We start from the raw sequence: 27,259 nt of genomic DNA on the forward strand, positions 1-27,259 counted from the left end.
CTGTGTTTTTAATTCGCAGGAAGAAGTTAAATTAGCGAAAGTATTCATCAGCCAATTCATTGTTTCACCACTTCGAATTTGACGAAAAAAACGCCGACATTCTTGTGCATATAACCTTGCGATTATTCGGTTTTTTACTTATTCCTACATTTTTAATTATCCCGCTTGTAAAACTACACGTTCTCCGATAAAAAATAAATTTGCGTCTAATTCCTATTAACGCTGAAACAATAAAACCCGTACTGCATACCAACTAGGTGACGCCCCGCGCATCCGCCATAATGGCATGGTTTAATATTTTAATTATATTCAAGGTGTTTGAAAAAAGCAACAGACATATCTTTATGTTTGGTTGATTGAATATAACGCAAATGGTTTTTTTTAATTGAAAACATGTTGCATGTAGTATCAAATTAAATCCACTTAGATAATAAACAATGGGTTAGTAGGTTCAGTTTTTTCATCCTTTTTAGAACAAATTTATTAACACGAATTTCAAACATTAATCAATAATATTCGTACTGTTTTCATAAATGATCTTGTGCCTTTTTTTGTTAAACCATAATTCTGTCTCTGGCAGATTTTTGGTGGAAAACGCGGTATATTTCTTTTGAAATCAGCGGGGTTAAGAACGGAATAAACGATAGTCGGACGGTGGAAGTTCTGGACTATACGGTGGATACATCAAAAGTCCCCAGGTAACCTCTAACAAATTTTTCTGAACAAGTAAAGATGTATGTAGCCTGGCATTGTCATGATGGAACAGTATTCATATTGATTAATTCTGACTGCCCTTGTCTAATGTTCAAACAGTTGTTCAAACATAGCCAAACCATTAATTTGACTCTCCATTATTAAGAACTAAATTAATGTCAAATTGAACAACTCATGAGAAGAAATTCCTTTTCTAACACCTCAACATCACCTTGGGGGCTTTGGTAATGTATATTTGGTAAGAAAGCGGATCATCCCCTTTTCATCATCCGTAATCATTTACAAAAATACGATGAAATACGTCAGAAATTATAATTCGGTTCAACACATTTTTTGTGTTACTTCATGTGAAACCCAAGTACAGAGTTTCTTTTGGTATGCAGTCTTATTTAAATGATGCAAAAATTGTTTAAGTGATAGTGATGCCGCGAGACGAAATATGTTGGTCTACTTCGATATGAATAAGAATTTCATTGCGAAGATATCAGAACGATTAGCTAGCTAGTGCAAGGTTCCTCTTTAACATTGAAATTTCCTTAATAAAAAAGATCAAAACCAATTTTGATACTGGCGTTCACTTAAGCACTGATCACCATAAATACCACGCTATTTTCTTCATTCATTCATATTGTTTTCAGTTTAAGTTGCATTTTATCCCTTAGATAAGACCCCCTGTAATTAGTTTTATATTTAAGCCAGCTTTATATCTAACATGTTATATGGACGGTAGCTTTCAAACACTCTTAACAAGTATTTAAATTCATTTTCAACCAATGCTTCAGCAAAATAACTAGAAATAAAAAAAAGTTTGAAGCAATCTCTTAAGAAAACAAGTTAATAACTTTTACGAATACGACTTTTTCAAATATTGGATTAGTTTATTTTAAACTATTTCAAATTAATTACGTTACTCCAAGATTTCGTTATTGTCTTTTTGTTATATTAACATAAAATAGAAAGAAAATGTAACTTATAGCGTAATGCTGGAAAAAATATGCTAGTAAAATTGCGCTTGTAGCTATTTAATTGATTCCAAAAAATATAATGATGATAATAAATAAGAAAAATTACGTATTATTTGCAAGTATCACTAAATGAGTTACATCATCACCAAGTTATTCAAGTAATTCATGTACAGCGTTGCCAACTTGTGGGGAATACTCCAACTCGCTGAGAAACTCATGTTGATTGGGGATTGATATTATGCGGAAAAAAAAAGGAATTTTGACATCTCGTAAATATAATATCGATAATCAATGCACTGTGGAATATTTAGAATTCGTGTCTTATGTAGCCTCACTCAATGTCTATGTATCTAATAAATTCCAATACTTTGTTTTAATCAGAAACATCTCTTATTTACAAACTGAAAACAGAATTAGACATTTTTTAAAACGCTGCCTACCAACTTCACGAAAATTAACTACGTCAAGCCCTGTGCTAATAAATTACTTTAAAATGCTGACTTCAGAAATTCAACACTTTTCCTAGGTCCAAACGAAATATGCATTGAACTAAAAGCTCTATTAAGGACTATTTGATGAAAAAAAGATGAAAGTATACGTCATACTGTTATTGCAGATTTTAATAGAACATGCCAAGAATTTTATATTACTTACAGAGATTCATTATTTTCTTTTTTGTCTGCTGAAAATCAATTAGAAGATCACCAGTTAAAACTGATGTCAGTGCTGAAGCGACTTCCTGCGCTTCGTAAATTTGTGACAGCACAGAAATTAGATGACGAGCGGCTAGGTGATGCTATATTGGATTTTGATCAACGTGGGTTTGACCTTCATGAAGATATGATGATGATTATTGTTATTGGGGTTTTGTATCTATTTTGCCTTCGGGGTAGGATTTATTCCCAAACATAAAAATTCTGATGTCCTTTCTGCTGATACTGTTTTCGAACGCATCGATAAAGGGAAAATTTAGTGTCCTTAACAGTTTGAAAACTGTTAACTGCAATCGATAAAATTTAGATCCTGTAGGGTCTCTAATGGCATCAAGGGAAGGAATTAAGGAATTGGACGACATTACACTATATTCAATATTATAAAAGATACAAAATAAATATTTAAACCATTGAGTTTTGTTATTCTTTAGTTAAGTATATTTATTCTTTAGTTAAGAAAAGGAATCTGTATTAAGTACAATAATGAAATGTTACTAGTTTTTAGGGACTTTTGAGTTATGTAATTGTTAGATATATAACAGATCAATTTAAAAGTTTCCGGCCTGACACATAGATGGCGCTAGTAGAATTAAATCCATATGTTTTTTAGTTAGCCTTAACCCTCAAAAGAAGCCTGTATAAATTTAACAGCTGTTGGATCCTTAGTTTCTGAATCATATCATTTTGAGTGAAGCAACTTTTATTATTGTGAAAAAAATGGATTAAAAGGAATTTAGCGTGCTGATAAAATATTGCTTTTTGGTAAAAAATACAGTTGAAGCAAAAACTTGGCGTGATGTCAAGTTTCCGGATACTGCCCTAGGAAAATCAACCATCAAGGATTGGTATGCTAAGTTTAGACGTGGTGAAATGAGCACCGAAGACGGTGAACGCAGTGGATGCCCAAAAGAGGTTGTTACCGACGAAAACATTAAAAACATCCACAAAATGATTTTGAATGCCCGTAAATTGAAATTCAATGAAATAACACACACTATAAAGATATCAACTGAACGTGTACATCATATAATTCACGAATATTTGGGTATGAGAAAGCTCTGTGCAAAGTGGGTGCCGCGCGAGATCACTTTTGACCAAAAACAACGACGAATTGATGATTCGGAGCAGTGTTTGAAGATGATCAAGCGTAATAAATTCGAATTTTTGCGTCGATATGTGACAACGGATGAAACATGGCTCCATCATTTCACTCCGAAGTCCAATCGACAATCATCCGAGTGGATTGCACACGATGAACCCGCTCCAAAGCATGGGAAAACGCAACAGTAGGCTAGAAAGGTTATGGCGTCAGAATTTCGGAATGCGCAATGGAATAATTTTCCTTGACCACCTTGAAAAAGGAAGGACCCTCAACAGCGACTATTACATAGCGTTATTGGATTGTTTGAAGGACGAAATCGTCAAAAAACGGCTGCATTTGAAATGAAAATGAAAGTGAAGTCTGAAAGAGTTAAAGTATATTTCTTCTTTATTTAAAAGAAGAAATCTGTGTTATTTACAGTAATAAAATGTTACTAGTTTCTAAGGACTTTCGAGTTATATATATATATATATATATATATATATATATATATCTAACAACAAGTATACAAGTATTAGTCAAGAGAAAAACCACGTTGTTCTTGTATATAGATTGTCCATTAGTTCGTTTACAGAGTTTTCAACTGTTTAGATAGATGCAATAAATAAAGCTGTTTTTGCTAAAAATAATCTCAGAATATCAATTAATAACCTAAAATCTCAACAATTTCTTAAAATAATGTTGAGGGGAATTTGTGGGGAATCAGTAAATATTTCTCCCCAATTTGGTGAATTTGATAAATTGGCGTTGGCAACCCTGTTCATATTTATTGATTAGAAAAAATGTTGAATGTTAACGTGTAGAAATATGCACTAATTTAATTGTGATATATTATCACTAACATTATCTTGGAGGGCTTAAGTATTTAATAATTAGATATTAATTAAACAATATATAGTTCAGTAATCACCAAAATGATATAATTAATCTAGGGTGTCATATAGATAATATCGGATTTAACGTAAAATAAAACTCCTAGTATAATATTGCCTAACCATTAAGATATATTTCCTTGAAATGTAACGCACGATTGTTGTAATGATATCATTTGGGCATCTCTTCTGTATTACTTAATAATTCCCATTTTACTACTGAATAATACTTTCCATTAAGAGTGTGAATCATTTTAACGAGTCACGATTATTCAAGTTATTACAATGGTTCAGTATGGTCTTCTCTAAAAATCAATTTCTTTGGAATTTAAGGAAAATATTTCATAGTTGTTAGTATTAAAAAAAAAAGTGTAGTAATCGTAGGACTACAGGAATTGTCATGGAGAATTTAAGAATTTGATAGACCAACCGAATCTTTTCACAAATTCGCCAAAAAATCGTATTCTCAGCTTCACAACTTCGTTTTTATGTGTTTTTAAAGTGCTCAATGAAAAGAAAAATGCAACGTGCAAATAGAAATAGCAAATAAGAACAAATAAAAACAAATAAAAAACAAATAAAAACAAATAAGAACGTAGCTATTTTAACATTAAAACGTTTTCCTGAAAATTCAATAAAAGGCAAAAGTTTTTATGCAAATCTAAATAATAATCATAAAGTATGTTATGAAATGACACTATTAAAGGGTAGTTAGTACACTATAAAAGTTTTCCCGAAAACTCAATAAAAAATAAAAATAAATATGCAAATATCAATTATAAATATAAAGCAAATTATAAATTAATTTTATCAGAATGTAGTTCTTTTAAGATGCAAAAAGGTACTTAAAAATATAGTAAAAATTTAGCTATTTTAAGATTAAAATGATTTCCTGAAAATTCAATAAAAGGCAAAAGTTTATATGCAAATCTAAATAATAATCATAAATTATGTTATGAAACGACACTATTAAAGGGTAGTAAATACACTATAAAAGTTTTCCCGAAAATTCAATAAAAAATAAAAATAAATATGCAAATATCAATTATAAATATAAAGCAAATTATAAATTAATTTTATCAGAATGTAGTTCTTTTAAGATGCAAAAAGGTACTTAAAAATATAGTAAAAATTTAGCTATTTTAAGATTAAAATGATTTCCTGAAAATTCAATAAAAGGCAAAAGTTTATATGCAAATCTAAATAATAATCATAAATTATGTTATGAAACGACACTATTAAAGGGTAGTAAATACACTATAAAAGTTTTCCCGAAAATTCAATAAAAAATAAAAATAAATATGCAAATATCAATTATAAATATAAAGCAAATTATAAATTAATTTTATCAAAATGTAATCCTTTTAAGATGCAAAAAGGTACTTAAAAATATAGTAAAAACTCAAAATCAATATATAAATGTAAAGTACATCATGAATTAATACCAAAATCAACATGCAAATATAAATAATAAATATAAAATATATTATCAGTTATTTCCATCAGTTCTTTCTCTCCTTTTAAAATATAAAAGTATTCCTAAAAAATCAATGAAGAGCAAAATTCAACGTGCAAATAGAAATAACAAATATAAGATATATTATAAATTAATAGTATAAGAATGTAGCTATTTTAAGATTAAAATGTTTTCCTGAAAATTCAATAAAAGGCAAAAGTTTTTATGCAAATCTAAATAATAATCATAGAGTATGTTATGAAATGACACTATTAAAGGGTAGTAAGTACACTAAACAAGTTTTCCCGCAAAATCAATAAAAAATAAAAATAAATATGCAAATATCAATTATAAATATAAAGCAAATTATAAATTAATTTTATCAGAATGTAGTTCTTTTAAGATGCAAAAAGGTACTTGAAAATATAGTAGAAACTCAAAATCAATATATAAATGTAAAGTACATCATGAATTAATACCATTAGAATTTAGTTCATTTATGATAAGAAGATTTGCATCCAACAAAATGCCAAAATCAACATGCAAATATAAATAATAAATATAAAGTATAAAAAGAACGAATACCATCAGAATGTAGATCTCAAATTAAAAAATATTCCTGAAAAAAAGATCAATTTGCAACTATAAATAATAAATATAAAGTATTGTGATTTAATACCATCAGATTATAGCTTTTTTCAAAATCATTCCTGAAAATTCAATAAAATACAATATAAACAATTATAAAGTAATACCATCAACATGTAATCGAACCTATGGTGAGAGTTAAAAACTTTCCTGAAAATACAGTAAAATGCAAAAGACAATATGCAAATAAAAATAATAAATATAAAACATATTATGACTTAATTCCATCAGAATATAGACAATTTAAGACTCAAATGTTTTCATGAATATTCAATAAGAAACAAAAATCAATATGCAAATATAAATAATAAATATAAAGTATATAAAAAATTAATACCATCAAAATATAGCTCCCAAATTCAAAAGTATTCATGAAAATTGACTAAAGTGTAAAAATCAATATGCAAATGTGATTTAATACCATCAGATTATAGCTTTTTTCAAAATCTATCCTGAAAATTCAATAAAATACAATATAAACAATTATAAAGTAATACCATCAACATGTAATCGAACCTATGTTGAGAGTTAAAAACTTTCCTGAAAATACAGTAAAATACAATATGCAAATAAAAATAATAAATATAAAACATATTATGACTTAATTCCATCAGAATATAGACAATTTAAGACTCAAATGTTTTCATGAATATTCAATAAGAAACAAAAATCAATATGCAAATATAAATAATAAATATAAAGTATATAAAAAATTAATACCATCAAAATATAGCTCCCAAATTCAAAAGTATTCATGAAAATTGACTAAAGTGTAAAAATCAATATGCAAATGTGATTTAATATCATCAGATTATAGCTTTTTTCAAAATCTATCCTGAAAATTCAATAAAATACAATATAAACAATTATAAAGTAATACCATCAACATGTAATCGAACCTATGTTGAGAGTTAAAAACTTTCCTGAAAATACAGTAAAATGCAAAAGACAATATGCAAATAAAAATAATAAATATAAAACATATTATGACTTAATTCCATCAGAATATAGACAATTTAAGACTCAAATGTTTTCATGAATATTCAATAAGAAACAAAAATCAATATGCAAATATAAATAATAAATATAAAGTATATAAAAAATTAATACCATCAAAATATAGCTCCCAAATTCAAAAGTATTCATGAAAATTGACTAAAGTGTAAAAATCAATATGCAAATGTGATTTAATACCATCAGATTATAGCTTTTTTCAAAATCTATCCTGAAAATTCAATAAAATACGCAAATAAGAATATATGTCGTAACAATTATAAAGTAATACAATCAACATGTACTCGTACCTATGTTGGGAGTTAAAAGCTTTCCTGAAAATACAGTAAAATACAATATGCAAATAAAAATAATAAATATAAAACATATTATGACTTAATTCCATCAGAATATACTCGACAATTTAAGACTCAAATGTTTTCATGAATATTCAATAAGAAACAAAAATCAATATGCAAATATAAATAATAAATATAAAGTATATAAAAAATTAATACCATCAAAATATAGCTCCCAAATTCAAAAGTATTCATGAAAATTGACTAAAGTGTAAAAATCAATATGTCGTAACAAATGTGATTTAATATCATCAGATTATAGCTTTTTTCAAAATCTATCCTGAAAATTCAATAAAATACGCAAATAAGAATATATGTCGTAACAATTATAAAGTAATACCATCAACATGTAATCGAACCTATGTTGAGAGTTAAAAACTTTCCTGAAAATACAGTAAAATACGCAAATAAAAATAATAAATATAAAACATATTATGACTTAATTCCATCAGAATATACTCGACAATTTAAGACTCAAATGTTTTCATGAATATTCAATAAGAAACAAAAATCAATATGCAAATATAAATAATAAATATAAAGTATATAAAAAATTAATACCATCAAAATATAGCTCCCAAATTCAAAAGTATTCATGAAAATTGACTAAAGTGTAAAAATCAATATGTCGTAACAAATGTGATTTAATATCATCAGATTATAGCTTTTTTCAAAATCTATCCTGAAAATTCAATAAAATACGCAAATAAGAATATAAACAATTATAAAGTAATACCATCAACATGTAATCGAACCTATGTTGAGAGTTAAAAACTTTCCTGAAAATACAGTAAAATACAATATGCAAATAAAAATAATAAATATAAAACATATTATGACTTAATTCCATCAGAATATACTCGAACCAATTTAAGACTCAAATGTTTTCATGAATATTCAATAAAATATGCAAATATAAATAATATATATAAAGTATATAAAAAATTAATACCATCAAAATATAGCTCGAACCTATGTTGAAATTCAAAAGTATTCATAAAAATTGACTAAAGTGCAAATAAAAATCAATATGTCGTAACAAATGTGATTTAATACCATCAGATTATAGCTTTTTTCAAAATCTATCCTGAAAATTCAATAAAATACGCAAATAAGAATATAAACAATTATAAAGTAATACCATCAACATGTAATCGAACCTATGTTGAGAGTTAAAAACTTTCCTGAAAATACAGTAAAATACGCAAATAAAAATAATAAATATAAAACATATTATGACTTAATTCCATCAGAATATACTCGAACCAATTTAAGACTCAAATGTTTTCATGAATATTCAATAAGAAACAAAAATCAATATGCAAATATAAATAATAAATATAAAGTATATAAAAAATTAATACCATCAAAATATAGCTCCCAAATTCAAAAGTATTCATGAAAATTGACTAAAGTGTAAAAATCAATATGCAAATGTGATTTAATATCATCAGATTATGGCTTTTTTCAAAATCTATCCTGAAAATTCAATAAAATACGCAAATAAGAATATAAACAATTATAAAGTAATACCATCAACATGTAATCGAACCTATGTTGAGAGTTAAAAACTTTCCTGAAAATACAGTAAAATACGCAAATAAAAATAATAAATTAAAACAATTATGACTTAATTCCATCAGAATATACTCGAACCAATGTTAAGACTCAAATGTTTTCATGAATATTCAATAAGAAACAAAAATCAATATGCAAATATAAATAATAAATATAAAGTATATAAAAAATTAATACCATCAAAATATAGCTCCCAAATTCAAAAGTATTCATGAAAATTGACTAAAGTACGCAAATAAAAATCAATATGTCGTAACAAATGTGATTTAATACCATCAAGATGTACTCGAAGCTATTTTGAGAGTCAAAATCTTTCCTGAAAATTCAATAAAATACGCAAATAAGAATCAATATGTCGTAACAATTATAAAGTAATACAATCAACATGTAATCGAACCTATGTTGAGAGTTAAAAACTTTCCTGAAAATACAGTAAAATACGCAAATAAAAATAATAAATTAAAACAATTATGACTTAATTCCATCAGAATATAGAACCAATGTTAAGACTCAAATGTTTTCATGAATATTCAATAAGAAACAAAAATCAATATGCAAATATAAATAATAAATATAAAGTATATAAAAAATTAATACCATCAAAATATAGCTCAAATTCAAAAGTATTCATGAAAATTGACTAAAGTGTAAAAATCAATATGTCGTAACAAATGTGATTTAATACCATCAGATTATAGCTTTTTTCAAAATCTATCCTGAAAATTCAATAAAATACGCAAATAAGAATATATGTCGTAACAATTATAAAGTAATACCATCAACATGTACTCGAACCTATGTTGAGAGTTAAAAGCTTTCCTGAAAATACAGTAAAATACGCAAATAAAAATAATAAATTAAAACATATTATGACTTAATTCCATCAGAATATACTCGAACCAATGTTAAGACTCAAATGTTTTCATGAATATTCAATAAGAAACAAAAATCAATATGCAAATATAAATAATAAATATAAAGTATATAAAAAATTAATACCATCAAAATATAGCTCCCAAATTCAAAAGTATTCATGAAAATTGACTAAAGTGTAAAAATCAATATGCAAATGTGATTTAATACCATCAGATTATAGCTTTTTTCAAAATCTTTCTTGAAAATTCAATAAAATACAATATAAACAATTATAAAGTAATACCATCAACATGTAATCGAACCTATGTTGAGAGTTAAAAGCTTCCCTGAAAATTCAATAAAATACGCAAATAAGATTCAATATGTCGTAATAAATATAAAGTAATACCATCAACATGTACTCGTACCTATGTTGGGAGTTAAAAGCTTTCCTGAAAATACAGTAAAATGCAAAAGACAATATGCAAATATAAAGAATAAATATAAAGTATATACAAAATCAAAATGTAGCTCCCAAATTCAAAAGAATTCCTCAAAATTGACTAAAGTGCAAAAATCAACATGTAAATATAAATAACAAGTATAAAGTATATTATTAATTAATACAATCATTAATACCGCCATCATTAAGACCATGTAGCTCCTTTAAGTTTAAATATTTTTTCTAAAATTCTGAGAATTTTATCTAGAGAAATTACTTACCATTTTAGAGCCCATTTTACTATTATGAACTACTCAACAAACCTTAAATTTTTGAAAACATATATCATTATGAATTAATAGCATTAATATTATGAAAATATATTATAAATCGATTCTGCCATAATCTAACCCTTTGTTAGATTCAAAAGTTTTCCTGAAAATTCAGTAAAAGTATATAATAATTCAAGATGCAAATATAAATAATAAATATAAAGTATATTATGAGTTAATAGTATTAACATAATCGAAATTAATATAATAGAAAACAACGAAAGGCAAAAATCAATATGTAAATATAAATAATAAATTTAAAGTATATTATTAATTAATCCGATATCCGAACACATTATTCTGATAATAGTTACTACCAAACTGTAGCGTTTTAATATTAAAAAATCTATCCAAAAATTCAATAAACGACAAAAATAAGTAATAATATATATTATGGCATATTATGAACCAATCCCATAATAAAAGAGTGAGTTTAAGATCTAAAATATTTCCTAAAGATTCACTGAAACACAAAAATAAACATATAATTATACACAGAAACCAGTGTCATTCAAAAAATTGTAACCAAGTTATATCTCGTTATATTATCAATCTTTTGATAAGGTAGTCCATGCAATTCTATAATACATTTCCTGAAAAAATATGATTCAAAAAAAATAAATACAAGTTTACCAACTAGGGTTTATCTGGACTGGACCTACAGTTTAACGTGGGTTGCGAACCACGGTCCACCCGGATTTTGCACTCTTGCCTAAGGACAATCATAAACTTAAGTACATCCATGCCTTATCAGGATCCGCGACAGTCTCAGCAGGAGAAAATCTTGTCACCTTTACCACTCTGCCAACCAAGCCAGCAGGACACAGTCTTGTTTACCATTTGAATTAATTTGTTTGAAATTGTAGCATGCTATGATCAGGAAATATGTTTAATTACTGTAGCTTAGAATTATTTAAACATTTAGATTGTTTAAAGAAAAAGAGATTACTCGTCGTTTTCTAAAAGGAAGCATATAAGTATATGATCCATTACTGTGAGATTTATCACTATAGAAAGTACTTATATCTTTGTAGCTCTTTTTCCTATCATTGGTTCAAGCTCGGAGACTTTAAACTTGATGGGAAGATGGCTTGAATAAAACGTATTAACCACAATAATTGAACTACTAATAAAGATATTTGTACGTATACGTTTTTTATTTATAAAATGGTTTTAAATCAAAATAAATGTAAAATGCGCTTTTTTCCAACGAGATACCAGTTCGAGTTTAAATTTCGTTTACTGTTGAAGGCTGAAAATAACTCATGCGGCATGCAAACAGACTTGATCCACCGAGACTCACCGAAAACGATCTTGTCGAACCAAACCTCGCTAGTCCGCGCAGCAGCAAGGATCCGGCTTGGGCTTCGGCTTCTCGGACGGCGTCGTCTCCGGTATGGTGCAGTAGGAGGTCTTGAGGAAGTTCACGTGGCCCTGCAGGTTCCTGATTCGCATCTGGGCGTCCTCGAAGTTCTCGTTCAGGTTCCTGATCTGGGCCTGCATCTTCTGGCGCACGTCGTCGCGGTCCCGCTCGGCCGCCTTGGCCGCCGCCCCCGCTCTGGCCAGTTGGCGCTCCAGGTCGTTTATCTGGTTCTGCATGGATTTGCGGACGATCTCGCAACGGTCCTTGATGCGGGCCACTTGTCGGGCGGCGTCCTCCCGCACGTCCTCCAGCTGCGTCTCCAACTGGACGATTTGATGCTGTCTCTCGTCGGCCAGACGCTCTTTCTCCTCAGCCGTTTCCTTATGCTTGTCTGGAAGGTGGTAGGGTTAGTCAGAGGTTCAGAGGTATCATCATAATCACCTCTTTCTATCTTGAGTTCATCGTTGGCACTCTTGCATTCGTTCAGTTGTTCTTCGAGCTCCTTGACGCGTTTCGTTAATGTCTCCTTCTCGTTGGCGCCGCTAGCTTTGTCGTCGTCGGCCAGAGCCATCTCGTCCGTGATTTCCTTCAGTTTATCTTTGTAGGTCTGCAGTTCCCTGGCCAGGGCTTCGTTGTTACGCTCGGCGAGCAGGTGCATCTGCTGAGCCTCTTGCAGCTGGAACAACAAGTCAAATATCACCGGATCTACACTAGATCCATGCTATAAACTGGTAAAAGAACAGTCCAAGTGTAGAGAAGTTAAGAGCAAGGAGGATAAAAAGATGAATAAATGGGGGATTACACCTTCCCCTTAGAAAAGGAAGTAGAAAACTTAAAAAAGGAGTCCTTTTGAACACAGATAAAGGGAGTCACCAGTAACCAAGTACAATTTAAAGTTTTGTGAAATTATGGCACTAACGTTACTGTTAATACTCAGAAGATCATTCTCATTCATTCATGAAGTAAAATGAGGAAACAACAAATAATCTCAAATAATTATGCTTAAAAAGCTTGACAAATAGGCCGAACAAGTCGGATCTTACAGACTTATTTCGCTGCTACCTGAGATATCAAAGTTATTTGGGAATCTGCTGTTTAAAAAATATGAAACCATTTATAGAAATACCAGATTACCAGATTGTTTGAGTAACGGCGGATGTTGGAAAGGCATTGGAAGAAAAGAAATACTGCCCTGCAATATTCCTGGACGTTTTATAAGCTTCTGACTGGGTATGCCATTTGGGACTAATCTACAAGGTATAGGAGCATAGGAGTATATATATTTTCGAAAGAAAATGTAGTCTGGCATGAAGCATCTGGTTAGCAAGAAGATACTTAGAATTTGACCTAAGATTAACAGATTGATCTATCAGTCAAATATGATCACTAGCAGCACTAAAAGTATTATTCTTAACTATAATTTAAATAATTTAATATTATTTTAATTTGGGAAATACATACAGTTTGTATATTGACGTAATCACAATAGAACAATAGCAATAAATTAATTTTATGAATTAAGATTGTACTAACCGTATCTAATATAAGATGTAATTAATTTAAAATAATGTCAGTACCTTCAGTTGAGTGGCTTTTAGGATATCGGGCAACGGGGCCAGTTCCTGCAATTTCTCCTGGAACTGGTTCTTCACCCGCAAGATCTCCAGGTTCACCTGCTCGCTGACCCGGCTGTTCTCCATGCGCATCATGTCGATCTGGCGCTTCTGCTCCTCCACCGTCTGGATCGCCTCCAGGTACTTGTTCCGGTAGTCGTTCAGCTGGCCCTGTAGGTCCTCGACCAAGGCGCGCAACTCCTCGAGCTCGTCCTGGGCCTGGCGGTACAGCTCCTTGTGAACCTTGATTTGCTGTTGCAGATCGATCAGCTGTTCCTTGGAACTACCCTGCGCGAGAACGGCAACGATTTAACTGAAACACCGGCGAAGTATGGTGGTTCTCACTTTTTCGCCGCCTCTCAGCTCCTTCAGCTTCTGCTCCAATTCCTTCACCTTCAGCTCGAGCTTGGCTCGGGCGTCCTCGGCCTTTTTCGATGCCTCTTTCAATTTCTCGTTTTCAGCCCGCAGGCTCGACACCTCCGTGAGCTTCGCCTTGAAATCCTCTTGCAACTTGCTGTACTTCTCTTTCATTTCCCGGTACTGTTGGTCGTCTCCCTATTCCATCAAAGTGATTATGGTAAAACGATGATCGACACTAAAAGACTTACTGCTCCATCAGCTGGAAAACATGGTGGGGGAGGTCTGGGGCAGGGAGGTTGGCCGCACGGTGGTGGTGGTGAGACGCACGGTGGTTGGGGCGGAGGGTAGCAGGGCGGGTGGCCACATGGTGGAGGAACAATACAAGGATGCGGCGGGCAAGGTGGAGGAATCGATGCTGGACAGGGTAACGGTTGCAATGCGAGCATTCGCCTGTGATGTTCCAAGTGTTCTCGCTCCTTTTGTACCTCAAGCAACTCCTTCTGGATAACTTTGACCTCCTTTTCGACGTCGACTAGTTGTTTTTCCTGATCGAAAATTCACGGATTGGTAATTTCAATAAGAGGTTCCTGTGAACTCGTATCATTGCCTATTGGTAAACTGGATTTGAAATTAGACCACATTTTTCCTTCTCATTTTATTATAGTGAAAAATAAATACAATGCTATCTGATGGATCCGGACATGTAATCATATCAGTCTATAAAATTCGACTGCTTGTCAAACAATTGCATAATTCTTCGAAATATTAGTGATAATAATTAAGCAAATGTTGTTTTGGTACCTTGCTGTTAATAATAAATTTAATTTAAAAAGTAATTAGTAAATTTGAAATCGCTACTTAATATGTGTGATTATATTATGTCAATATGTGTCTGATTGAAAATGCCAAATCCCATCAAATGCGGATTGCGTCTCTAATAGTTACTTTTAACAGGATAATGGGACCCCTCTCTTGCCAGTCCAAGTCGTTAGAGATATTGATACTATTAATAATAATGACTACATATTCTGGCGTGTTGCAACTCCAATGAATATTAATATTAATAAAACGACAGTAAAGATTTGTTAGAACAAGTTATTGGAAAAATCTAAACTTTAAATAATTCATTGCAGATATATTGTTCTTCGTGCTGAATATCCACTGAATTCTGCTTATCTCTCGAGCAGAGTTAGTTTTCCTCCAAGTTCAGTGGCGATTACCATGGGGAAATGAATCATAACACGTTTTTGTTCTGATTTGAAAATCAGCTGTTAAAGAACTTGGAGGAACCAACAGATATTATTAGCGACATTGATGGAAAAGGTCCTAACAAGTGTATCGACAAAGGCTGTAATTAAGGAATGGATTACAAAATATAATATACGTTTAAAAATAGCATGTTAAAGAGTAAACCATTTCAAATTGTTACTTGGCAAATATAAAGTAAATAATTAATTGCGTTTTATGTAATACGAAAAACACGATGTGGCCACACAGTGCATTATGCTTTTCTACCAATTTAGCGATAGCCCTGAAGAGTAGCTCAGATAGTGAAAGTGTCAGTAACGGAATGACATTTTCTGGATGTGGTATTATGATCTAATGCCGACAATTACCAAGACAGGGTGATGAAGGTGGTATGATCGTATTTTGTAGTGTAAAAGATGTCTATGCGTAAATGTATGGGTAATTGTTCAGAATATACACGAGCATTTGGTTAAATTGTATGAGAACTAACTGATGATCTTGTAAATTCTAAAATGCATTAGGCAGAATTCCGTAATTAAATCTAATTTTATCAAGCAAAGTTTAAACAGGTAGTAACAGCAGAAACTAAGAAGAAATACAGTGATATCAAAATGACTTGACAAAGAAACACTGCCCGGAAGGAAACAAGAACTAAACGTAGAAGGTAAATATGCTCTCTAATGAAAATAAAAAACATTACTTGGATGTATAATTGTTAATTAGGTAGATTAGGCCTCCACGGGATATTATTACATAAAAAACGCGCCTAGAACTCTAGCTCATACGTGAGATGGATATACAAGCAAGAATTCTCTGGATATGTGGAAAGAAGCATTGTCTACAATAACACCTTCGGTTTGGATCAACTTAACAAGAATTATGATTCAATGCTGACACTTACCAAGACACGGTGATGAGAGTGGTAACAACTAAAGGTGAGTATATAATTAATATAGGATAAATGTAGAACATCGTATTATAGAGTGTGAAAGAGTTATGTACATAGATATGTGTGTAATTGTTTAGAATATACATGAGCATTTGGCTAAAATATACGAAAAAAGAGTGAGTACTAACGCCACGCACGCATTCAGCTCACAGCAAGTTCAAAGGTTGGCAACGCTAGTGGGTTGGTATCATGCGGTTCCCGGCTATGAAATACCACCACAACGACGTTTCGCTCTCTTTTTTTTTCTCTGTCCCCTTGTAACAGTACCACTTCCACAGCGCTACCGTACTTCGTTTACCTAACCTAATATCCCGTCCATTCTCCCATCGACCACATGTATCATCTAATATCGCAATAAACAAGTTCTTATTCAACCAGTGTTTTCAGTTCTCATGTGAATTCCTTCCACAAAATAGTAGTGAGTGTTCAAACAAACAATCGCATCGACAGCCACACATTTCGACTAACCAGACGAGCATTCCTAGAATTGGTGACCCGACGTGATCGAAGTGATTAACACGTAAACCAGCTCAACATAAGCTACTCTACAAGTGCTTGACATGTGCATGGAAGGATAGTACGAGGAATGGAACCCATCAACATCACATGGTCGACGTTATCCTACGAGACAAGCCTGATGGACAAAAACCAGACAAGCCCATCATGCATAACATCAACACATGAACACCCTTGCATCATGAAACGGGACATGTAAAGCACCACACTTATAGGTACCCTCAAACAAATTGGAACGCCCCAAGATGAACGACGTCCTGCTACAATTTCGATGGCAGCTGATCCCGTTAAACTCCTCGCTCAGGTAGGGATCCCAATGTCATAAGCAGTTCCTAGGTACGTTCCACGGCAGCTTCAATAGGAGAGGAGTGATGTAGCGACCGCCACAGGCCACAACTCATTTACCTATAGCAAGTTTAAAGGCTGGCAATGCTGGTGGATTGGTATCATGCGGTTCCCGGCCATAAAAGTCCACCACGACGACCTCTCGCTCTCTTTTCTTTTCTCTATTCCCTTGTAACAGTACCACTTCCACCGCGCTACCGTACTTCCTTTAACTAACCTAATATCCTGTCAATTCTCCCATCGACCACATGTATCATGTAATATCGCAATAAACAAGTTTTTATTCACTCAGTGTTTTCAGTTCCTGTGCGAATTCCTTCCACAAAATAGTAGTGAGTGTTCGGACAAACAATCGAATCGACAGCCACATATTCCTACACAGCGATTATATTTATTTAATTATGTGGAGAGAATGTATACAAGCCATAACAGAAAGCAGAAACTAAGAATATATACAGTGATGAGTGATGAGGAAACGAAAACAACATTTCTAAAAGTGTGTGATGGGCTCTGTCAGTTAGTTTGTTCAAATTAAACAACAGAACTATTCGTTAGGAATCGTTAAAGAATGTACTTTTGAGTATTCTGTCACTATCATCGGTATATACTGAATAACTCAATAATACTAAATGGGAAATGGTAAATTTATGTAGAGAAATTTCAAAAACATCGAGTTGAATAGTTAGGTTAGTTTGTTTAACAGTTATTTTTATCTAAACTTTATAATTTTCATATTATATTTAGTTGATCAAAGTGCATTCAAATATCTTATACCCATTATAATTATTGAAATTAATCATTTCGTTAAGCAGTTGAAAATGAAAATAGGTATACTCGAACTTACCAAGTTACTAGTGACCTGAGAATACTCCTCCAACCTATTCTCTACCTCGCCCGGACAGGGACCCTTCCCGGCCCCACAACCCCCTCCTTGCTTCCTCCCCGAGGGGGAACTGGACCTGGACACATTTTTCGAGCAGCTCGGGTTGGTGCAGCTTTGCATCTGGTTGTTCAGCTGGTTGTTCTGTTGGCACACCATCCGCAGTTCATTCTGCAAACAGCACAACTGTCTCTGCAAGCACTCCACCGTCCGGTCCTTCTGGATCAGGTCCGTCTGGAGCTTATATCTGGGGTGTGACGAGAACACGAACAATTTTTTTGCCACCTCCGAAACGTTTGACGGACTGTCATACCTGGTACCGGCAAGGTCGGCATTCTCGGCCACCAGGCGTTCCTGCATGTTGTAGCTGTCGCTGAGTTTGCGCGTCATGGGATCCCGCGAAGTGCTGCGGGGACGGCTCTTCTTCTTTTTGTTGTCGTGGCACAGCACGATGGTGGGTATGAAGTTTTCGGCGACGCCGCATACCAGCATTTTAGGAAGTGCGTCTTCGGCGTGTTTAGCTTGGAGCGGCGGTTGGATGGGAGTCATTTTATCGAACAAATTTGTCTGACCTGAAAAAACACTGATACCTTAGGAAATCGTCAATCTGCCTATATCTGGCCCTCAGTGGTTATTTCCTGTTCTCAGATTTCAAAAGAACGCTCGCTGGGAAGAAATATTCGTCGAATGAAGAGGTGGTCGCCGAAACTGAGGCCTATTTTGAAGCAAAGGGCAAATCGTACTACAAAAATGGTATCAAAGAGTTGAAGGGTCGCTATAATCAGTGTAACACTTCCTAGTCATATACCTAGATTTAAGTTATCAAAAAGACAAATTGTAGGTTAATCGGAAACGACTAGTAACAATGTAATAATTAATAATAGAAAACTCGAAATATATCGAAAGAAAATGCCATGGAAAGGAATATAAAGGGCAATAACTGACAAAGTTATTAATAAAATATCATGGATTTTTAACAGATTTCTATATATAGAGAGAGAAAGAGGGAAGTATAAAAGTGAATACATCAATCAGTTTCAGTTATTTACTTTAATGGATTAAAGAAATATTCATTTGTATGTGAATATTATAGTAGGATATATATTCATCTATAAGTATTTATTATTTCATTTATTTTCTGTACATTATTCTAGAGAACCTATGAAATTCAGTAAAAGAAGCATTTCAAATTATCCCTATGCATATTTTAACATTTTCCAATTACAACAACCACTAAATAAAATTTCAACATACATTTATTTAAATACATCATCGAAAAAAACGAGATCATCAAGATCAAAATAACTTTAAATGGTTTAGAAGAAGACATTTCGAAAAAGCTCACCAAGAAATTAAGATGACAAAGAATTAGAAGCCTACATTAAAATCTAATGTATGTACACAAAAATAAATGGAAAGATTCGCTGTAGGCTCCAAATATTCCATTTGGATCTTGAACCACTACCAAAATATAGCGACTAGAGATGGATAAGGCTTGAACAATGATAATGTTTTAATTTTTTCGACAAAATTACTTCACCGTCCTTACAAAACTATACCATACCCAACAGACACTGAATCCTCTTGGTCTTTTCCTCGAACAAGACCATTTGATCCTTGAGTTCCTTATTCTTCTGTTCCAATTCCTTGGCCTCCGCTTCAGTCATCTTCTCCTTCTGTAGCAGTTGGGTTACTCGATCTTTCAGCTCAGCGATGACCACAGCGGTGGCCTTGGCCTGTTTCTCCGCATCCTCCAGCTCTCTTAAAACGGCCGCATCAATAGCCGGGTCGAACTTGAACACGGAACCATCACCCGCAGCTTCTTTCCCTGTTGGTTCGGTTACAGCTATCACTTCGTCCTGTTCATCGTCTTCCTGTAATCGGGATAGCGTCAAGAAGAACTTAGATGTGGTTTAGGTTGATGTATTTTTCAAATATCTGTTTTTATCGATATAGGGACAAGAATACCTAGTAGGAGGCATTGTAGTTTGTTCCGAGTGACAAATCAGCAAGTAGTTCTATATGGAAATATAACTAAATACCCTGGCTTGGCGTTCAGTGCATATTAAAAACAGAGATTATTAAAATATAGATGTTAAGTCTAAAGTATCTGTCGTCGAATAAGTATTTTTAAAATTGTTGCGAATTATAATCAAAACAAATAGCTTATTACTGTTAATTTACTAAATTGCTATCATAATTTTTTTTTATTTATAAAAGATTTATATACAGTCTTATATACGATGAATGTGTTATGAGATCACAACTTCAATATAGTACTTCACATCTAAACAGATATTTGAATTTGGAAAGTTTTAGTGGATTCATACTGTTTCATAAAGACAACCTGGTGACATTGAATTAATTCATTCGAAGACAAATACATCTGCAAGTTTGGCGGCCCAGTATTACACTAAATAACCGCCGTTAGAAGTTGACAATGTATGTGCTAGCTCTATGATTAAAATCTTTGAATACAAAGAGAAGCAAAGGCCTTACTGCATTACGGAACTGGGTCTAAATAAAGAGCTAATTGTTCAATGTGTTTATCACATTATTGTGCTGACTTGATCAATCAATTTTAAAGTAAAGCTAAATTCTCCACATATAGAAATAGAGTAGTTATGAGCTCAAATGATTCTATATGTATATTATAACAGTTTTATTTTTGCAACTTCATTGTATTTTTGTACTGGTTTACATTTATAATATCAATTATATTAGGTGTTAGATACATTTAAATTAAGATGGATGTTAAATATTTGTGTTATATCGATAAACAGGCCCATGTGGAAAAAGACGAAGAATAACAAGTAGAGGGCGTTATAGTTTTGCGTCCAATGGAAAATGAAAAATAACATTTTGTCTGATTTAAAAGTCAAATGTGGCAGAAGTAATACGTAACAGTATTTACCTCAAGGGCTTCCATCATCTGTTGGTTCTCCTCGGCCACCTTCGCCAGCTCCTTGGAGGCTTGTTGGATCATTTCCTCCACATCTTTCAGGTCATCTTCGTTATCCTAAAACGGATACTGTGATAAACAAAAAAGAGGTTGGTTTTAGGAGAGATCACCTCGGCATTCTCGAAGAGGTTTGGGTTCTCCAAATCCTCCCCGCCGAAATCCTCCTCGGCCATTTGGTCCTCTCGATCGTCTTCGATATGAGAGACAAGAACCAGGTCGCCCTCGGACGTGCTCTCGAACTGTTTGTCAAATGACGTCTTGGAGAACAGTTCCTGAACTGACTCGTGAGTAGACGCGACCTCTTCGCGGTTATCCCCCGACCCGGTACGCTCGGTTCCAAATAATCGCTGATGATCCGGACAGGGTCGATGATGCTTGGTCAAGAACGACCTCTGCTTGGTTTTCTTGCGTCCGATATCCAGACGCAACTCCCGCACTATATCCAGAGACTGGCTGTAGTTCCGCAACGATTTACGGAAAATAGAGTCCGCGTCGCCCGCCTGGGTCAGTCGAGGCCTCCCGAACAGCGCGTTGTACGACTGCAGGAAGGATATGTTCTTTTGCACCAGCGGGTTGCTGGAGATACGTCTCCGAGCCCTCAGTTCCAACGTGCGTCGGTCCGTTTCTCTACCGATCTGCTCGACGAACCCTTCCGACACTGTGAATTTTCGCCTGTTCTGAAATGATTTCCGATGAGCCAATCTGACAGGTCCTACGTCAAACTCGTTCACCTTCATTTCGCCGTAATGCCGACGCTATATATCGCGGACGAATGCGTCGCGTTTCCGTTTAAAACGAGTGTAAATGCTTCGTGTAGATCGCGAGCGAATGGCGAACGGACTTTGTGAGATAAGAAACGTCACTAACTAGAAAAACAATTAATGAGAGGGGATGGAGTATGTACAGGGCGCGTAAAAATCACAAAACATAGAAATATAGAATGGGAACTTAAATGGGCACATCCATAATCATGCTCTCACTGTGCCTCTAAGTCACCAGAGGGCTGAAGGTAAAAATATAGCATACATCTAGACTTTTTTGTGCATAATTGTAAGAAAACTTGTTACTATGGCGTTATTTGAATGGCATTCAAATATAACTTTACGCTAAATCTACACACTACTTTGAGTTTATTAATAAACATTCAACAATTAACCAGGTGCACTGAATTAAATATATAATTAAAAATGCGTGAAAAAGATATCTGCATTACTCCTTGATGTAGTACTTCAATCAGCCTTCAATAAGGTTGACGGCTTGACGGCCATGCTTATAAACCGCAGAAAATATTATGAATTAAATATTACGGCACACTGAACCATTAAAATCGTTCATTACAGTCACTATCTCTAGAGTCTATTTTACAATAAAGGGGAAGCCTATTTTACAATAAAAGAAGCTAAAGCAGGTACACGACAAGGAAGCGTATTGGGGCTAATTCTTTACGAATTCCGCAAATGAAAAATATCTGATGATGCTCCGATTCTAGCTGTAGAAGATAATAGTGAAGAAGCCACTCGAAAATTGTAACAGGCAAGTGACAATGTAATTAATTGGATCAAAACCTGAAATATAAAATTTAACAAAAGTCTATCTGTGCATGTGCAGATCACGTATAGTAAGACCGCACAAGCACTAACAACAATAAATAACACTATGATTCGATATAGCAACCTCGCCAAGTATTTTGGAATGAATCTTGATGCAAAGCTTCGCTGGAAGAAACATGTAAAAAATAAAAGAAAAGAACTGGAGTTAAAATATAGGGAAATGTATTGGCTACCATATAACTCCAAGATAATACCAGAACAGGGCACAGACTCAAAAAATCAAGACATTTGATCTTGCATAGCGTAAAGTCAGTGAACATTAAATAGAAATTCATCAGTGATATTACATAAATATTATTGCACTAGAGACTAAGATAGGGCCATGTTTTATATGTGTGTTGAAGATGTTTTATACAATTGTTAATTAGTATTTGAATGAAATATTTTAAAACAGTAAACTTAAAATACTACTAGTTCATAGTAAACCTTAGATACCAAGATGGCGTCACTAAAAAATGGTTTAAATACTTTTATGAAATGAGTGTAAATATATTCATTTCAGAAATTTTGATATATATGTGAACTACACTCTGGTTAGCTAATGCTTGAAAAAGTCGATGAAATTCTTTAAAATATCGAGACGGGCCGACAACAATTAAACAGTTTTAAACCCTTTGCATAATATTAAAGAGAAAAAAGTTCGATTAAGAAATTAAGAGCAAAATTTAATGGGTAATTTTTTGAAATTAATTACATCTTACATTCGATATGCTTAGTACAATCTTAACTTATAAATTAATTTATTACTACTAATTTATACTTATTACTTTAATTCTGTCGTACTTGCATTAATATACAAGCAAGGCGTGTACGGGACTAACAAACACAGTTACTTCACTTTGAGTCTAATGTGCTCTGCTTTTTGTTTGACATGATGTTTCCAGTATAACCTACCATCGAGACATATTCTAAGGTATTTAGGTGAGTTTGCTTGAGTAATCGGGCATCTGTCAACTTAATTATAAATTTTTGTCAATTCTTCACAACGCAACATTGGACCTGGACAAATTTGGAGCTATTAAAATGTATTTTCCAGTCTTTAGTCCATTTATAGATCTTGTTGACTGCTACTTGTACTTATTCTATAGCCTTAGACAGAGATACATCTTTTGTCATTTTAACTGTGTCGTCAGAAAATATTCCAAGTACTGTTTCTTTTATTGTTGGGATATCAGCGGCATAGAACAGATATAGGAGTGGTCCCAAGAGATTACCCTGGGGTGCTCCAACCGAAATAGGTTTAAGTGTTGAGAATGCCCCTTCATTCGAGACTCTAAATTATCTTTCAAAAAGATATGAATCCAGCAGTCGACAGTAATTCCGCGGTAGCAATTTGCTTATTTTGTAGATTAATCCCAAATGCCGTACACAGTCAAAAACTTGTCCAGGAATATTGAATATTGCAGAGCAGTATTTCTTTTCTTCGAATGCCTTTTCAAAAACTGCTGTTACTCTGTGCACTTGGTCGATTGTGTGATCAATGGTGATTCAATCACAATGGTGATGCCAACATTCAAACTGGAAATTTGATATTTCCATAAATGGTTTAATGCGTTTTAACAACAGTTTCTCAAATAATTTTGATAGCGTAGGCCGCTACGAAATAGGCCTGTAAGATCCAACTTCTTCTGTCGGTTTGTCAGGTTCTACAAGCATACTTATTTACGATACCTTAAAACATTTGAGAACATGGGTCCATCTCAAACAGGCATTTAAAGGATAAAATGCATCTTAATTGTGAATTTATTGGTAAAATATGAATCTAAGATAAATATTGGTAATGATGAAAAGTAGAAAAACGAAACGAATATTATGTCTATAAATAGACCAACATTACGTAGATCATAGTCCAAACCTAAGCTTATAATACACAATGTTTTATAAAGCCAATTAGCCAAACCTGAACGCCAAGAAAAGTGATATATAATATTTTTTGTGATTGGAATTGAATGTTCATCATAAGTTTCCTGAACTTAAGCTAATAGAAACCTTTAATCTGTTTACTATCAGTAAATAAGCATTTCAACAGCTCGAGTAGACAACTCAATAAGACAGCCTCAATTGCTCAATTAACACAATATTATTTACTATTTCAACTCTATTATAACATTAATGACGTCTTTTTAAATATACGAGACTAAAACATGATATTAAAAGATGTGTAGTTTTTTATAGTTGCATCATATCAGAGCAATATAAATCTAATATTGAATGAAATTCTGTAGGATTACCAATAAGACGCCAATTGATAGTCAAATGAAGATGTCATGGTTAAAAAGATTAACAGATTAAATTTTAATTCTGTGTTTAATGACATTTTAATAAGAGATAAAAATATCTTCTGTTACTTTCTCATAGAACTATCTAGCATGGTAACAGTCACAATTGTATGCAATTGCCTTATAATAAAAACAATGGGTACATATTATTTAGAGCTATAAGTAAGGAATGGTATCAGATCATCTCTGAAGAACCCGTCATGGTTGCAACATGTGGTCAAGGATAAGAGGATGCCATTGTGTCTGCAATAACAGTTCCATTTGGTTTTAAGAGCTTGTAATAAACTACAACTTCCTGATGTCACGATATGCAGAGCAATACTTAATGGCTATGGATTTTTGCGATTTGAATTATAGTAGAGGTACTTTTCAACGTCAGTTACAATACTCCACGGAAAATCCCTCTTTTCTGCCTGAAAACAAATAAAGCTGCGATGTTGAAACTGTTCGAAATCATATTTTGAGTCATTCTGGTAGTGGCTTGGATTCCTATCGGTTCTTGTCGTTTACATGTAAAGCTCTGAATGCCTGGATTGTCCCGGGCTTTGATTCAATAAATCTTGCAATTTATTATTCTCTTGGTAGTTCATTGTCACTGAGATCAAAATCTAATGAAACCAAAACATCAATTGTTATATAACGGAGTAATATCATAAGATTTTAAAAGTGATTTATCCTAATCAAACAACAGAAGTAATGAATTTTTAAAATCTATATACATGGAATTAATCAATAATACTAAATAGAAAAATGACATTTTATGTAAAAAATATGTCAAAACAATCGAATTTAGCAATTAAGTTAGGTCTTCTTTCATATACCTCAAATTTTTACTTTTATTACTTCCCTGTCCCCGTTAATATATTGAATTTGATTTTTAATATTCTAGCATTCTTACATTAATTATTGATGAGTGGCACATCACTGTTCATCGTTATTCCGACTACAGCTCTCTACTACAACTGTGATTTCCTAGCAAGAAAAATGTTAGTTAATGCTCTCTATAAAATCAGCAAACATAAACCAACAGAATCCAATAAATATAACTCCATTATATTGTAAATACATTTGTATATGTTGATAGTTTCAACTATAAAGTCATTCAAGAAAACTGTGGCGCTTGATTCGGGAAACATCGAATTATCTTTGAGTTTCCGGGCTCTGTTTGTCTTTAAGTTGTACAATTGTACTTGAATCATCACTCGAGCGTCACTGATATAGGCGCATGTCTCATCGATTCCGTCATCGATGACTAACATATATCATTTAAAGAACCACCTGGCTGAACTGAGGTCTGCTGTAAGTTCGAACGAATAAATCCGTTCTTTACCATCTTTGAGATCGAAAAGAACTAGTTTGATGAGACACTGTGTTATATTATTGCATCTGACTACATCAATTATCCACATAACTCGATGAGTGTCCACCTTAATACTTTGGATATTTTCACATTTGGACAATTTATTCCACTCCCGGTCAGGATATGGTAAAAGTAAAGGGTTTAAATCATCAGCCTTATTAGCCTAGTATAAAACGCGGCACCCGTAAGAATACAACATTCTCATAAACCTCAAATATCATGGGAACGTTATACTCAAAAATAATAATCAACGCATTCTAAAGCCTGGCGGTAGTGTTCTGAAGGTTATAGATATAATTTATATAATTCAATTGATATGCCATGGTGAATCAAATGGTAAAAACCTTAGAATAAAGTGGCCTTGATCCTGTCTCGATGGCAAATAAACAAAATCGTGGCTAATTTTAAGGTACAAGTTATAAATATTAATGAGATTAATATGCAATGCGTTAATCGTGAACAGCTCCTGTCGAAAAATAATAGTCTGGTCTTATAAAGCTCGGCAATGTCTATTTGTTCGTGTTATGATCTGAATATAAATAGCCAATCCGTATATATTTATAACATAAACAACAATGATGTTTCGGAGAAAATTTGCAATTTAATTATCTATCTCTTAACTATCTATCTATAGTTAAGGTTACATACACTACTAAGTTTGCCGGAATTCCAGAAAAATTTTCAGGAATGGAAACTCCAACGACTTCCCAAGTTATGATTATCGATGGCAGCTATGGCCAAAATG

General features: G+C 32.8%; 1 protein-coding gene across 2 annotated transcripts; it reads right to left on the bottom strand.

Annotated features, from left to right (window-relative positions):
- Nucleotides 1-12,167: 12,167 nt before the first annotated feature.
- LOC143203901 (uncharacterized) lies at nt 12,168-22,142 on the bottom strand. Of its 2 annotated transcripts, XM_076416219.1 has the most exons (10): nt 21,376-22,141; nt 21,218-21,322; nt 19,868-20,177; nt 18,617-18,875; nt 18,268-18,550; nt 14,614-14,910; nt 14,351-14,560; nt 13,970-14,293; nt 12,834-13,068; nt 12,168-12,783 (listed from the first exon to the last, which is right to left on the bottom strand). In XM_076416219.1, exons 1-10 carry the CDS (start codon nt 22,000-22,002, stop codon nt 12,362-12,364), a joined length of 3,072 nt encoding a protein of 1,023 aa, XP_076272334.1. In that variant the 5' UTR covers nt 22,003-22,141; the 3' UTR covers nt 12,168-12,361. The 2 variants fall into 2 exon arrangements, with proteins under 2 accessions (XP_076272334.1, XP_076272335.1); XM_076416220.1 differs by lacking the exon at nt 14,614-14,910 and having other exon boundaries at nt 21,376-22,142.
- Nucleotides 22,143-27,259: the final 5,117 nt, after the last annotated feature.

This window comes from Rhynchophorus ferrugineus, unplaced genomic scaffold, assembly GCF_030347505.1.
Source record: "Rhynchophorus ferrugineus isolate W39M unplaced genomic scaffold, kcgeb_rfMv2 rfM10, whole genome shotgun sequence".
Lineage (NCBI taxonomy): Eukaryota > Metazoa > Arthropoda > Insecta > Coleoptera > Curculionidae > Rhynchophorus > Rhynchophorus ferrugineus.

Coding starts and splice junctions, on each gene's coding strand:
- LOC143203901 (XM_076416219.1), bottom strand. CDS start 22,002: ATGAAGGTGAACGAGTTTGACGTAGGACCTGTCAGATTGGCTCATCGG. Junction 20,178..21,217: donor AGATGATGGAAGCCCTTGAG/GTAAATACTGTT, acceptor TCCCGATTACAG/GAAGACGATGAACAGGACGA. Junction 14,294..14,350: donor AGCTGAGAGGCGGCGAAAAA/GTGAGAACCACC, acceptor GTTCTCGCGCAG/GGTAGTTCCAAGGAACAGCT.